At 49.9% G+C, this 13,958-nt stretch overlaps 1 protein-coding gene across 1 annotated transcript; it reads left to right on the top strand.

Annotated features, from left to right (window-relative positions):
• The first annotated feature begins 10,441 nt into the window (after window positions 1-10,441).
• LOC136534588 (glycosyltransferase BC10-like) lies at window positions 10,442-13,247 on the top strand. The gene is made up of 2 exons (XM_066527003.1): window positions 10,442-11,940; window positions 12,770-13,247. Exon 1 carries the CDS (start codon window positions 10,768-10,770, stop codon window positions 11,902-11,904), a length of 1,137 nt encoding a protein of 378 aa, XP_066383100.1. The 5' UTR covers window positions 10,442-10,767; the 3' UTR covers window positions 11,905-11,940; window positions 12,770-13,247.
• The last annotated feature ends 711 nt before the right edge of the window (window positions 13,248-13,958 follow it).

Below are 13,958 nucleotides of genomic sequence, written 5' to 3'. Positions count from 1 at the left end.
ATTGCACAGATTGTGGCTAATTTGCGAGACGAATTTTTTAAGCCTAATTAGTCCATGATTTGACAATGTGGTGCTACAGTAAATATGTAATAATGGTGGATTAATTAGGCTTAATAAATTCGTCTCGTAAATTAGTCTCCATCTATGTAATTAGTTTTATAATTAACTCATATTTAGTTCTCTTAAATAGCATCCGAACGTCCGATGTGACATGAATTAAAATTTAGTCCATGGAACCCAACACCCCCATAAACCAGGCCTAAAAATACAGTCGGCCTGTTCGCTTGTTGGTTTCAGCCAGCCCAAACCAGCCAGCTAACAGTGTTTTTCTCTCACAATAAACCAGCACCAGCCAGCCCAAACCAGTCCAGAAACAAACCAGCGAACAGGCCAAGTGGCTACTGTCTGAGAGCCTGTGACTCGTTTTTGTGCGTGCCACTGGCTCACTGTCAGTGCAACTGTGCAAGGCAAGAGATCGATGTGACAGCTTGACAGATTTGGTTAGTTAGCCTCGTCGACACTGGGTCCCGTTTGGATCAAAGAATTCTCGGAGCAATTTTAAAGGAATAAATTTCAAAGGAAAAAAATCACATCTTAGTATTTAAAAATGAAGGAAAGTTGAGTTTCTTTTCAAAGGAAAAGATAACTATCGGTCTGTTCGTTTCGTCGTAAACGATCGTAGATTATTTACTGGTTGGTTTGGCTGATTTGGTGTGAGACAAAAATACTGTTCCAGCTTATAATTTAAGATCGTATAAGCCCAGCCGAACAGACTGCATAATAGTAAAAAAACATAGGAAATAAAACATCCACTTCAATGGGGAATGAATCTTTGCTCTCTCTTGCATGCTATGCTTTGCTCATGTTACCGTACTGTTTTCCCTCATTCCAAACAGCTCAAAGTATAAATTCCCATATTTTGAAATCCTATAATTTTTCATTATTCACTCTGTCTTATTCCTGCGTCTTCTTCGTTCCTCTATTTTGTATTCCGTCGTTCCAAGCGGGCTCTAAAGAGGAAAGGCAACCTAGGTTACCCAGACCTACATGCATTTCTAGTTCAGCAACAAGCTCAGTTACCCCTGCCCCCTGAAGATACACACTACACATCCATCGCATCAGGAAGTGTAAGTCGAATGTTTCTTTTGAAGAAATTAAATTTAAGGAGAAATAGCGCATGTGCCCTTGGAGCGTCTCTCCTCCAATGGTCTAGCTTAGAGCTGGATGAATCATTTTCTTTTATCCGCTGAATAATGTAAAAGGCTAGCGTGGGTTCAAGAGATGGTCTGGCACGTCAAACGATGCTCCTCTCTCTGTCACATAGTACGACATAAACATTGTTATCTCTCACCTACACGTTTAGGTCCTCTTCGGCTTACCCATATTCGATTTATTCGATCTGTTATTTTAGTCAGAATAGTATTTTTTTCTCATAATAATTTAGCTAGAACCATATTTTCCAACCAGTTTCAGCTAAGTTTTAGACCAGCAAACAGAGCCTTAATAACTAGAAGCTAGTGCTACCCTGTACCATTGGAGATGCTCTTTCAAGAGGTGTCCTGACATGTAATGGTTCCACTTTGAGAATAAAAAACGTCGCAATCGCAACCTACTGGTTATAGTTAGGCCAAAGGCTAAAATTAAATTATTGTCGGACAAATTTTAAACTCTAGGATTAGACTTATTTTGGATTGAGGAAGGAGGAAGTGAACTCCAGACTCCCAAGCTACATGCCCGGCTAAACCTTAGGTGTGTTTGGCTTGAGTACAAGGGTGGATGAGATATGGCCATTTATGGTTTCAGGATATGGATATTCATATTGTCTGTTTAGTTGGATGGATGGAATGAGTTATTTTTCTGTTTAGTTGGATGGATAAAATTGTATGGGATGAGAATACTTAACTAATTATATCTATTATTTAAAAATAATAACAACTAATTATACCCTAATAAATATGCATTGACACTAATCTTGTTATTATAATCACTAATTAAAAATAAATTATATTAATTAGCATTATACTAGTCTAATTGTCACACAAAACATACGCTAATCAACATGTGAATATCCTCGTCCGTCAGATTTTTTATGACCAGAATATTCAGCATCTACCAAGAATATTCTCTAATATGAATATCCAAATTCAGTTTATCCATCCAACCAAACACCTTTATCCATCCATGGAACCAACACACCTAGCTACGGAGTACGGACTCCGTACTCTGCTCTAGTGAAGCCTGGGCCTTGTTCACTTTGCAAATTTTTTAAATCCAATGAATAGTACCACTTTCGTCTTATTTGACAAATATTGTCTCATCGTGAACCAACTAGGCTCAAAAGATTCATCTCGTGATTTCCAACTAAACTGTGTAATTAGTTATTTTTTTTACCTACATTTAATACTCCATGCAAACGGCTAAAAATTTATGTGATGGAGAGAGAGTGAAAAAACTTAGAATTTGGATGGCATCTAAACAAGCACCTGATGAACTTTCTTCCGACAACGTTCTAAGTTTACGGCGCCATATTCATGGCCCGGCCGGCTGTTATCTGATCCGAGTTAGTTATGGCGTGACATGACGCTCAACGAGAGACGTTGGAGAGCCTACTAGTACTAGCTATACTTGGTACCATGGCGTGTGGGGGTGCAGCTCCTGTCCTAATCCTAGGTATGCAGATCAGCAGATGCTGTGCCCTCGGAGCTCTGCTCAACTACCTTGGCTCTCCGCTCTGTGCAATTGGTAGCAGCTCGCACGGGATTGGATCCCATGGATCCAGCTATACGCCTTCTCCTTTATTTCAACCAACCAACGCATCCTTTCCTGCACTTGCTGCACCAGCATCCACGTTGAACTGAACAACAACTGAAGCACGTCACGACGATGACGCCAGCGCGTAAAATGCTACGTACAGCGCTGGTACGTAAGTCGGCTTTCTGTCGTCTCGTTGGGCCTGGCCCGTTTCGTATATCGTGGCCGATCTGACAAAAACCAAGGCCCGGCTTGGGGGCCCTGCTCGACCCATTCGATTTGATCCGCGCGTTCAACGCGAGCCCACTGAGACCCGCGTAACGCTAGCGGCCCGACTTTCGTCCATGGCCTTCGCGCGCCTGTGCCGGGGAAAAAAAAGGGCGGAAAGACGAGAGAACGCCATGCGGCAACCGTTTGGCAAGAGAGAATGCCCGTTTTTTTTAATAAATAAAAGCGTTACGAGTTTTGCTCGTTGAAATGATTCCGGCATCTAAAACTAGCGTGTATCAAAAGATAATAATGACTATGGAAGTCGGGAAGTGGCAGCGTAATTTTTTTTACAACACGCAAAACAGAAAAAGATAATAACAATGCGTTTATTTTCTCATCAATCAAAGATACTACTGTACTCGCATTCCCAATTATCCAAAATTCAAACTGGAATTCGATTCGATTCCAGCACCACTACCGCTAAAGAGGTTGGGCGTGGCCAATCCACTAATCCAGTGTACACGCCTGCCTGGTGCATCGAATTTTTGCTAGAATTCTACGTGAATATGGACACTTTGACGCTATGTTTATTTATATAGTATTATTATATATACTCCTACTTACCATAGACTAAGTACGTCTTTGGCAGAGCTCCTTGCACAGCGCCATTGGCTCCTGACTGTGCGGGGCTGTGTGCTACTGTAGTAAAAAAGGGTGCTCCGTCTCCTGCTCAACTATGAACAGAAAGATCAGGCGGAGCTATGTTTCTCTGGCTCTGAACCGGAGCCAGAGAGAGCCTGGCCATATAGTCCCTAACACGAACTCGAGAAGGAAGGTGTTTAAAAAAACTCTAGTAGAAAGCACGGTGCCGTAGTCTGGAGAGGTAGACGGCTGCCATCTTTCCCTCTGATTTGAACCTGGTAGGCCCGACCAATTTTGCTAGAGTTTTGGAGGAATCAGAAAGCTTTTCCTAAAAAAAAATGAAAAATGCCCAGTGGGCCCAAAAGTACCAGCGGCCTGTTTGGGAGGGTGGCCCAGGAGCCCAGCTGCCCTCATGGGTTGCAACTCCCGTGTTTGAGAGCGTTGGCCTAGGATGCAGCCCGGGTGGCGTGGTGCAAAACGGCCCCCTCCGCCTGGCTCCGGGGAAACGAAACTAGGGTTCGTTTCTCCCAGGCGCGGCTGCAAGCGGGGCGAGGCGAGCGATTTTGGGGGCGATTTCGGCGGCGGTGGGTGGCTCGTGCGGGCTCACACGGGAAGGGGGAAAGCTCCACGCGCGCTCTCCCCACTGGCGAAATCCTTCGCCTTTATAAGTGGCCCTTGCTGTTGCTTCTCCTTCCTTCCTCTCCCTGCTCTTCGCCTTCCTCTAGCCACGTGAGATACCGGCGGTGGTGGTGAGCTGGTGTGCGTCGCAGCGGTGTCCTCCCCCAGCGGGCTTCATCTCCGTTCCCCCGCCTTGGATCTGGTACGACGCGGCGCCGCTCCATCAACCGCGGGGACTCCGTGGAGGCGGCCGTCTTCTTCTCTCTTCTTCTGTTGGTGTGGTGGTGCTAAAGCTGTTCTTCCGGCCCAATATGCTTCCTCTCCAGCGGGTCTGCTTCCTCTACCTCGTCGGGTCTTCTTCTTCTTCCCGTTGTGCCGCTCCTTTGCACCGACGCCGACCTTGAGGTGAAATTGACCCCCAATCCTCCCTACTTCTTGATGGCGATGATGTTAGGGTTTCATATCGTAGTTGTTGTTCATGATTCGTTCATCTGATTTGAGTAGTAGTTGATGTTCCTCTATGGATTAGGGTTGATTTGATAGTTCAATGATGGTCGTTCTTACAGTCTTTCATGCTTTCCATTATGATGTGCTTCTTCTTTATTGAGCTCTGTATACCTGATGCATTTCTTGATTTTCATATGGTTTGCTTCTGTATTTTTATGATATGGTCGATGATGTTGTCCTCAGCACCTGGAGGCATGTACCTAAATGCAGTCATGCTTTATTTGTTTACTGAATCATTGTACAATCATGTTGAGGCCAGGTAGGGTATGATGATCCGAGTTTGTGTTACATTGTTATATGCATGTAGATGGATCCCTCTGTTAGCCGTAAAATGATGTGTAGGCAAGCAATTGCCCTGGTTGTAGTCATGGTGTCCTTTGTTACCAGCAGGCTTAAAAGGAAAAGGTCTAGACCTGATACTGAACCTAACCCTCTAGTGTATGCACTTAGGGATGAAGCTGACCAGCACAGGGAGCAGACCCTTAACCTGATTTATAACTCTAATGATGGAGAGTGTCTATCCATGCTTAGGATGACCAGAGCACCTTTTTTTGCTTTATGCAATCTGTTTCGAGCTAGGAGCTTAGTGTCTGATAGAGAGGGGGTCACAGTAGATGAGCAGGTTGCAATGTTCCTTCATGTGGTTGGTCACAACCAAAGATTTAGAGTTGTCCACCAGTCAGGTCAAGCTTGTATTGGCCTGCTGTATTCTGCATAATTGGATCCTAGGTTTTGGTATTGACCAAGTTGTGCCACCTGAGGAGGGTTTCATGGGTAGCCAACCTAACCCACTTGACACCCTGCCTAATAATGAGAGCCAGTCCCAAGATTCCAATGCCATGGCACTTAGGAGGGATGCCATCTGTAATGCTATGTGGGAAGGGAGGGGTACCTCTAGGATCTGATCATGCATTAACTTTGTTATTCAATTCAGTTTGTTTACCCTACTATGGAACTCATGTTTGTGTGATGGTTATGTAATAATTATTGGACAAGCCTGAAACCAAGTTTTCTTCCTTGTCAACTATTTATTGTTTGGTTCATGTTGACATTTCATCATCTATCACTGTTACCTGGTCTATGGCCATGAGACTCAGCCATACAGTGGTAGCAGCATAGATGAATTATGATGTCGTTGTTGTATGGCTATGTCCTATGGCCACAACTTATGTCTATTTATGATTCTAATGTTATTCTTCTACTTTCTAATTGGAATACCAAATAGGATGGCTCTACTCCCAGTTGATGTGCTTGGTGCCCAGGGTGGGTTTGTGGCTGCTTCTGATGTAGTCAATGGGCTGCTGGGGGTGCTATTGCTGCTGTTGTTGCAGCTGGTGCTAGTACAGCAGTAGCAGATGGTATTGGTGCTGCTAGTGCTGCTAGTGATGGTGCACCAGCTACACCAGCTAGTGTTGCTACTGTAGCATCAGTAGGTGATGGTGCTGCTGCTGGTGGTGCAGGGGGTCCTAGGGCCATGAGGTAGAACAACAACACATGTGGCTTTGTCCTTAGGAGGATGGCTCAGCTTGTTAGTGATGGTAGTAGGCCTAACAAAGTCTTCAAGGATAAAGATGTTAATTGTGTTGTCAAAGCCCTTAAGGAGTACAGTGGGGAGGTAGTGAGCCCAACTCAGGTGTACATCCACATGAGGAAGTGCAGGCAGAAGTGGTCTAGGACCTGTTTTCCATTACTTGTCTAAAACTCTACCCTCCCCCTCCCCCTTACTGCAGGACCATCCTAAAGATGTAGAGTTTCTAAACTGCCCTATAAGGTTCTATAATGAGATAGAGTCCATCTTTGGCCATGCTATGGCCACTGGTAGGTTTGCACTTGCTTCTAGTGAAGCCCTAGGGGCCAACCAGGCTGATAGTGTTGCTGCTAAGGTAAAGGGTCCTTCCTCTACCCATGTGCCTACTGAGAAGGCCCACACTGATGTAGGATGAAGCAGCAAGGTCATAGAGCCCTCTCCTTAGCTGTGGATGGAAAGAGGAAGAGAGGCAACTTCAGTGAGGATGAGATAAGAGCCCTCTCCTTAGCTGTGGATGGAAAGAGGAAGAAAGGCAACTTCAGTGAGGATGAGATACTTATATTGACCAACATGTCTGATGTTGTCAACAATGTTGCCAATGCTCTTAGGGAGACTGGACCAGCCCATGTTGATGCTGACCTCTACCTTGCTGTGATGGAGATGCCTAGCTTTACTGAGGAGGCACTGATAGTTGCCTACACCTACCTGCTGGACAACAAGATCCAAGGCAGGGGCTTTGTTGGCATGAGTGACAGCCATAGGGACATTTGGCTAAGGAACGACCTAGCCAAGAACTACTACATGTAGTTGCAGTTCCTACTAGGCTGCATGGCCAATGAGAGGGTTGACTGTTGAGATGTATAGTTCCTCCACCTCCCTCACCCACTCTTTCTTATTTTGACTACAGTTGAGCACAGTTTCTTGTAGGTATTTTGTGCAGCTTACTTAGCTGACTCAGACCTGTCCTTTTGCTTTGTTTACTGGGAGGGTGGCTAACTATATGTGCTAGAGGGCACGATGGTAGGCATTTGGGTCTAGAACTATTGGGCAGAACCTGTTGTTGTAATTGAATATTTGTAGCCATTGTTGGCTACTTTATTTGAGACCACATGTTGTTTAATCTCTTACTTCTGAACTGTTGGTTTTGTTTCTTTGGATTGGTGGCAACTGTGGGAATTTTAAATGGCATATGATGCAAAATTTTACATGAGGTGATTCTTGTGATTTATCATGTATGTCATCAAACTCATGTGACACGTCCATTCTCTAGCAACAACCCCTTCTTTCCTGTGCTGATGGCAGTGAATGGACGTGCATAAGGGTTCCATGGCAGCCATGACCTTGGATTTGCACTTGTTTGGTTCTTCTGTTGTCTACAGTTTGTAACTTGCTGTTCTACTAGTTTTTTATTTGTATGGTAGCCACTAAAGATTTAACTAATGAATTACACCACCAGATTCTAAAACTGAGGCCAATGTTTTCTTATAATGCCTGTGATGTCATAGTTGTTGATTTGAACCTAATGATGCTGGTCATCAGTGAGGGACTTGAGGTCAACGATTTGTTTCATCACAAAACGTAGATCTTCAAGTTCCACACTAATGGCTAGTTTCATGCATTACATTTGGCTGAGGCTAAAGCACTCTTTCATTTTATAGAAATGGCAAGTTGATATGTGGTTTTCTATGGGAAGACTCCTGTAATTTACCTGACTTGGCATGAGTGCAATAAACAAGTTCTTGGGGGTAAAAATGCTATATACAAGAAGTATACTAGCTATGAGTAGGCTGTTAGAGATTTTCATGCATCAGTGAGAGATGTCAATGCATCTTTGGGAGCAGCAGCTCTCCTCCCCTATGATCTGGTTCCTTAGGATGCTTTTGCTCAAACCATTGCTCCTTCTGATGGTAATGGAAAGGCCAGTTGCTGTAAGAATGTGTTTATCATCTCACTTGTTATTTTGTTGTTTGGACTATGGATGAAGCTGGGCAATACTGGGCACTACGGCTGCCCCACTTAGGCCTATGATGACTAGAACTAGATGATGGATGAGCTGCTCCACTTACTAATTTGTGTAACCTATTTCTGTTACATATCTAATATCTGTTGTTCATGTACTGCTGCTTACTGATTAGGCTGTTGATGTTGTTATTTTGCCTTGCTTCATTGGTACTTTGTAAAATTAGAACAACTATGTCTCCATGGTTCATTACCTAATTTGTCTGAGGCCTAGTGCTTTTAACAACACTAATTGTATGTTTTACTTGTTCAAACTCTTGCTCATTCCATTACTATATCTGCATTTCTGCATTCTGATTATGGGCTTGGTCGAGGCTAGCCAACAACTAAACATAATCTCAATTTGGTAGTTAGAGTTAGTTGGCTTCTCAGCCCGGCTGTACTATTGAAATCAAACACAATCTTAAGTGGATCTGACCCGTTACATATTTGATGCCAAACATGAACAGTTGCACCACTTAAGGCAGAGCTGGCCTGGGCCTGACGGACGGGCCAAGCCGACCCCAGCCACACTTCACAAACACGCCATAGGAGACTCTCATAGTCGGGCCCAGCTCCCACTGGCCGCGACGCCGTCCCCTAAGCCGCTCGAGGGAACAAGCCGCCAAGCCTAGTGCACTACGAGACAGGCATATCCCACGTGTCTGCACGCGTCCCCATCCATCGCCACGTACCCAGCCCATCCAACGGATCTCCTTCGTGCATAGCCACAACGATCCACCCTCAGCCGTCGAAACCCTGCCCTGCCTCGTGACTCACCCGCTCCCTCCCACGAAACCCCACTACGAGCCCGACCCCACAGCGCCCCTTGTCCCCACATGTTAGTCCTCTTGCCGAGATCCCCCGCGCCGCGTGTTGCTCCGTCTCTCGTCTCGCCGAGCCGCCCGGCGTTTGTGGCAGCCGGGGCTTTTACATTTTTACCATTATTAAGATTGGCGCTCATTCGATTATCACTTTTAGGATGGCACTTACAACTTTGCCAGGTGAGAGAAGTTTGAGTTCTTAATTTACCACAATTGCACATGTGGCAAGCCACGCCAGCCCGACACGCTGACGCCCAGTCAGCAGGCGCAGGTGAAATGTCATCGCTGCCCCTGCCCATTTTCTTCATTACGCCGCCCCGGTCCCGCCCTTGGTATTTGTATGCCATGGCCACCGGCGGTGGAGACTCGCCAGCGCGAGCTTGGTCACGAGCTATGGTGAACGAATGACGAAAAGAAGCGGTGCGTTGGGATCTGGAGCTCACCGCGAAGCCGATGGAGGGGATCTCGTCGACGGGCGCAGGCCGGAGAGGGAGGAGGCAGACGGTGGCGTGTTTGGGAGCACCGGCGAAGTCGGAGAGGGGTGATGCAGGCTCGGTTCGGCGAAGAGGAGAAGCGGGGCGGACTCGGCTTCTCCTTGTGAGTCCAGATCAGGAAGAGTTAGGGGCGAGAGGTAGCTGGAGTGGAGAGATTGGGAGCTCGGTCGAGCTTTGGCAATGGTGACGGCGGCGGCGGATGATGGCGCTGCGGTGGGAGTTGAGGCACGGGGAGGGGAGATATGGTCGCGGCTAGCTCAGGCGGTGCTCCGGGCATCACTTAGAGAGAGAGAGAGGCCAGTAGGGGGGAAGTGAGTGGTGGAGGGCTTGGTCGCGCCGTCCATGGCGGCGGGGTGCGGGCTTGACCGAGCTAGGGGGGAGGGGCGGTCTGGAGGCAGGTGAGGCCGGGCTCGGTCGCACAGATGCGGGATGCGGGGAGGGGCTTGGTCGCGTGTGGCCTGGTCCACTGGAGACCCGGCCATGGCGACAGGGAGACCGGAGAGATGGGGGAGGGAGAGAGCGCGTGCAGGAGGTGGGGGATGACCGATGGGGTCCACCCGTCAGCGAGTGGGAGAGAGTGAGCCGGCGGGCTGGCTTCCACGTGCGGCAATGGGCCTCGGCCCAGGAAGGTAGGGAGGAGGGGCGCGTAATGAAGAAAATGGACAGGGGCAGCGATGACATTTCACCTGCGCCTGTTGACAGGGCACCAGCGTGTCGGGCTGGCGTGGCTTGCCACATACGCAAATGTGGTAAATTAAGAACTTAAACTTCTCTCATCTGTTAAAGTTGTAAGTGACATTCTAAAAGTGATAATCGGATGAACGACAATCTTAATAATGGTAAAAATATAAAAACCCCGTGGCAGGCAGGGTGACGAGAGCAGAAGAAATCGAGGGGAGAGGCCCGACGCGACCGTCAGCGTGCCCGGGGCACTGCCTTCTCCCGTTCTCTCCTTCCCCTCTCCTCATCGCCTTCCTGGCCTGGGCGTTGTGTGCGCCTCTGCGCCTCTCCCTCTCTCCCTCCCCCGATCGTGACGGCCGCCGGACTCCGATCGCCACGATGCGGTTCTTCTGACGGACGCCGGCGCGCCACCGGTCCCAGCCGTCCCGACCCGAGACCCGCGCTCCTCGCCGCCCTCCCCAGGACCCCTCGCCGCGAGGAGGGCTGACACTGACACCGCCGCGCCGGCGCCGCCATGGCCTTGTCCTCGCCGATGGTGCTGTCGCTGCTCCTCTTCGCGTCGCTCACGGCGCTACTGGTCCTCGCCCCGCGCCTGTCCCCGCCGCCGCAGCAGACGGCGGCGGACGAGCAGGCTCCTCCGGCCGCAGGGACCGGCGGCGCCGGAGGAGGAGGCCTCCGGGTCGTCGGCGCCGGCGCCGGGGAGGAGGAGGCCGACGACCTCCGCCTGTTCCGCCGCGCGGTGCTGGAGTCGTCTTCGGCGGCGGCGGCGGGCGCCAAGGCCGCCGGCCCGCCCAAGGTGGCGTTCCTGTTCCTCACCAACTCCGACCTCACCTTCGCCCCGCTCTGGGAGCGCTTCTTCGCGGGTCACGAGTCGCGGCTCAGCGTGTACGTCCACGCCGACCCGGCGGTGCGCCTGCTCCTCCCGCCCACGCCGTCCTTCCGTGGCCGGTTCGTGGCCGCCAAGCCCACACGCCGCGCGGACGCGAGCCTCATCGCCGCCGCGCGGCGCCTCCTCGCGGCCGCGCTGCTAGACGACCCCGCCAACACCTACTTCGCGCTGCTGTCGCAGCACTGCGTCCCGCTCCACTCCTTCCCGCGCCTCTACGCCGCGCTCTTCCCTCCGCCCCCGCCGTCGCCCCCCTCCGCGCGCCACGGAAGGCCACGCAGTTACATCGAGGTGCTGACGGGAGAGCCACAGATGCCGTCGCGCTACGCGGCGCGCGGCGGCGAGGACGCGATGCTCCCGGAGGTCCCCTACGAGCGGTTCCGGATCGGTTCCCAGTTCTTCACGCTGGCCCGGCGCCACGCCGTGCTGGTGGTGCGGGAGCGCCGGCTGTGGCGCAAGTTCCGGACGCCCTGCCTCCCGGACATGGAGCAGGACTCGTGCTACCCGGAGGAGCACTACTTCCCGACGCTGCTGGACATGGCGGACCCGGGCGGCGTGGCGCGGTACACGCTCACGCGCGTCAACTGGACGGGCAGCGTCGCGGGACACCCGCACACGTACACCGCGGCCGAGGTCACGCCGGGGCTCATCGCCGACCTCCGCGCGTCCAACCACACCCACCCTCACATGTTCGCGCGCAAGTTCGCGCCCGACTGCCTCGCCCCGCTCCTCGCCATCGCCGACACCGTCCTCTTCAAGGACTGACGGACGAGACGGCAGCCCTGCACCAGCACCATCGAGGTATGAATACACAGCTACCCTGTCTGAACTCTGAACTCTGAAGTGCAAGCTTCAGAGCGTCCTCAAAATTTGGCACTTGCTGCTAGTTCTCGAGATCAGGCTTATGAAATGTTTTGCATTCCTGCAAATATGCAACGCGGCTTTTGCAAATCCTAATCATCGAAGCCGGGACTGGGAGTGAATTAAAGTGGCGCTGTAGTGTGGCTTTCACTGCCCAAATTAGAGGATGAGCTAGAGCTAGTTACTATTTGGGCTAAAAATCCGCTGAAATCAGAGTGAATTCAGTTCTGTTCATCTCCATTTGACCCAACAGTTTTCTACTTTTCTTTTCCCTGAAAAGGAATTCACCCAACACATTAGTATGGCCCCCAGCCTATAGTAGTCTGTATGGATATATTTATATTTATATATTCTTCCTATGTTGCTTTGCCTTCCATCCCTGCTCAGCTGCTCTTATCCACCAACAGAACAGAGTTAGTAATAATAGCAATAAAGTGGAGTCTGCTTAATGAGATCATACAGAGACGATCGAGTCGTAGTCGATGATTTGAGTTGACAACGATATCCCAATCCCCCAACTAATACGAGATCTCAACTAATGAAGCCTCTAATAACCGGCACTGACCACTGCCACGGACTGTCACTGTCTTCTCCTCTGACCCTGAGTACCCTGACTAGCCACCACCGACCTTTCCGTGCGGATTAGGTTTCGTCTCGACTCGAGTGGTTGGGTTGGTTCCGTTCCGTGCTTGGATTTGCTCAAATCACCAAGGCGCTCCCAAGTTCTGCTGAATCTAACAACCCCGTTTGGATCATCCTTGCATTGCAGGTACTCGTCGCAGAGGCTGGGGCCAGTGAGGCCGACGACGGCGACAGCGAAAGCAGCGGCCTCCTCTCGTTTCGTTTCCACCCTCCGCGTCATGTTCAGAGCTTTCAGTTCAGCAGCTCCCTGTCCACCACTGCTTCTGTGTACTTTGTGTAGATTAGGAGTTCGTAGAGAAGAAGAGGACGAAAGCAATCGACGACGACCTAATGCGAAGCGGCAGGTTGTGATTGCGTTGCGTGCGTGGATGCGTCCTCGATCGTCCATCCGGGGAAAAAAAAACAAGTCGTGTGTGTTTGGCAAGAGCAGCCAAACAAGGCTTGCTCTGGATGCACATGATGGTGATGGATCTGCCTATATAGTAATAAGCAATTAAACCTCTTGTACAGCTACTCCTGCCTGTGGATTTTGAATCATGAATGTGGTGTACATAACTCATAAGCAATGTGCTTCGGGTGAATTTAAGCATTTTTACGAGAACGAACTTCGCTGGTTACCCATATGTGTATGTCGGTAATCTCCTGGGTTACCACTTACCAGATGTGATGGACACCGGGCATCGGCTAGCAGACATGCCGATGGAAGTGGCAACGAGTGGTGCACAAGACAGGCGGAGCCTGGGTAGTACTAGTACATTTTTGCAGGTTTGACCCGTTACTCCCGGATCGAACGAAGAGGAAGAGAGGAGAAGCTTCACCTCGCCCAAAGAAAACCATGGAGAGATGCAGAGAGCCATGCATGTGCACAATAAAATGATGAAGTCATACGAGCAGCCGAGCCGTGGCGTGTGGCACATGGCCTGGCCGGCGCATCGATTTCGCCATGCAATGGAAATGTCAACGCGCGCAGGCGGAGGCGAAGCGCATGCGCCCAGGGCTACTGGTGGGCGCGTGCGCGTCAGCGCATGGAGAGGAGGGTCGCCGCCGCCGATCGAGCTGTGACTGTGAGCGTGACTTATCACAAACGATCTTAAATTTTTTAGTCTGAACAGTATTTTTCTCTCACATAAATCAATCAGTAGTATTTCTTCACAAACTAGCAATGATGCGAACCAGCCAACCGAACATACCGACACAGGACAGGAAGGGTCTGCCTACTAGCAGCGAGCGTGCACAGGAAGGGGAATTTAATTTAGGGAATTTTTGCCGTGGGACATCGCGAAAACGGGTATTTGGCTGGAACACACCGCCAAGCG

Source organism: Miscanthus floridulus, unplaced genomic scaffold, assembly GCF_019320115.1.
Source record: "Miscanthus floridulus cultivar M001 unplaced genomic scaffold, ASM1932011v1 os_2077_1_2, whole genome shotgun sequence".
Taxonomy (NCBI): domain Eukaryota; kingdom Viridiplantae; phylum Streptophyta; class Magnoliopsida; order Poales; family Poaceae; genus Miscanthus; species Miscanthus floridulus.
Note: the sequence above shows the minus strand (reverse complement) of the source record. Positions and strands in the feature narration are given on the sequence as shown.